The sequence below is a fragment of the Orycteropus afer genome, unplaced genomic scaffold, assembly GCF_000298275.1.
Source record: "Orycteropus afer afer isolate SDZICR_OR568_19922 unplaced genomic scaffold, OryAfe1.0 scaffold00041, whole genome shotgun sequence".
NCBI classification, from domain to species: Eukaryota; Metazoa; Chordata; class Mammalia; order Tubulidentata; family Orycteropodidae; genus Orycteropus; species Orycteropus afer.
This window is the reverse complement of record NW_006921628.1, coordinates 11,293,225-11,294,631: the sequence shown is the minus strand read 5'-3', so window position 1 is coordinate 11,294,631 and position 1,407 is coordinate 11,293,225. Positions and strand designations below refer to the sequence as shown.

The 1,407-nt window shown below is 36.9% G+C and overlaps 1 protein-coding gene across 1 annotated transcript in view; it reads left to right on the top strand.

Moving 5' to 3' along the window:
- The window catches only part of FHIT (fragile histidine triad diadenosine triphosphatase), a 360,151-nt gene that overhangs the window by 112,823 nt on the left and 245,921 nt on the right, over positions 1 to 1,407 (top strand). Inside the window, exon 4 of the mRNA XM_042780472.1 lies at positions 856 to 924. Within this exon, the coding sequence (XP_042636406.1) occupies positions 856 to 924 (69 nt within the window). The remainder of the gene's footprint in view (positions 1 to 855; positions 925 to 1,407) is intronic.

Sequence of the window (1,407 nt, the reverse complement as noted above, 5' to 3'; positions counted from 1 at the left end):
TATTTGGAAAGTAAAACTTAAAAATGGCAGTTTATTCTTGAAGAATATATGAATAGATATGCTGTGTGCCTTGATTCAGAATCTCTGAAAATAGCATTGCTATGTATATCACCTGGAGGCTTTAGTACACTAGAAAAGTGGGTTGCCTAAAAGATTAAGTCCTCGGAACCAGTGCTTGTGCTGATGAAGAACATGGGGGCAAGAATCAGACTACCTAGCTTGCTATGCTTGTTCTGCCACTTGCAGTAGGGCTTTGATCTCATGAGCATCCATTTTTTTTTTTTTTTTCATTGATAAAATGGAGATTATAGGACAACTTGCTTCATGGGATTATTAAGATTAAATGAGATAAACACCAAGCACAGAGTTTTGCTTACCGCAGGAAGTCATAGCTGTTTATATTACTGTTACAGGATTATTATTTGAAGCCTTGACTTTCTAACTCAGCCCTTCCTACTTCCTAGCCCTTCTCATTCTCTCTTTATTTATATAGTTCTCTGTAAACCAACTCTTATTTCTTGTCAGTTTTAGAGTCACAATGGTCACCTTTTAAGATGTGCTGTCATTTCAAAGCTCTGGCTAAATACAACCAAAACTGACAACTATGAATAATTCCACAGAGCCCCTAAAACACTGACATTTCACTCCAACTTTCCTATATGCCACCGAGTTATTCGCTCTTGTTTGGCAGCTCTCTATTCTCAGCAGATTACAGATAGAGTTATTTTCCTCTGAAAAATAATCCAGCAGAAACCAATGTGGAGTAATTGGACTTCATAAGAGCATCACTGTCAAGTCTAAAAATATATGGGGAGATAATCACATTTTATTTCTCTCTTTCTTGTACATTTTCAGCATGTTCACGTCCACATTCTTCCCAGGAAGGCTGGAGACTTTAGCAGGAATGACAGCATCTATGATGAGGTGAGTCTGCTTTCTCTGATCTTATTGCTTGATCATAGGGCTGTGTGATGAAATCAACCTAACGAGCCAGGTATGGCCCAGATCTGGTCTTAAATGGGATTCCACTCAGTATGAACTGGGAAGTGATGGCAGAAGCTAAATAATCAAGAATGGTCATTACAAAAACATAGAAAATTAGTTATAATGATTTTCCTTTTCAAATGAAACCCAGCAGAAACCAAGTGTCCTTGTGATTTCTACCCTATCATTTATCAGGGCACTAAATATGTGCATGAAATATGGTCCAGTGTCTCCATTTCAGAAAACCTATAATACCACAAATGGAAGTCGCACAGATTGATACCTGATTTTTTTTTCGTCAAATGCTACATTTAACTTTAAAACCATTTTGGAACTCACTTTGTCTCTCCAGATAGCATTCATTCAGATTAGAGCTTTGAATTATCATCAATAAAAGCTAGGTTGGTTTGAATGATATACTTA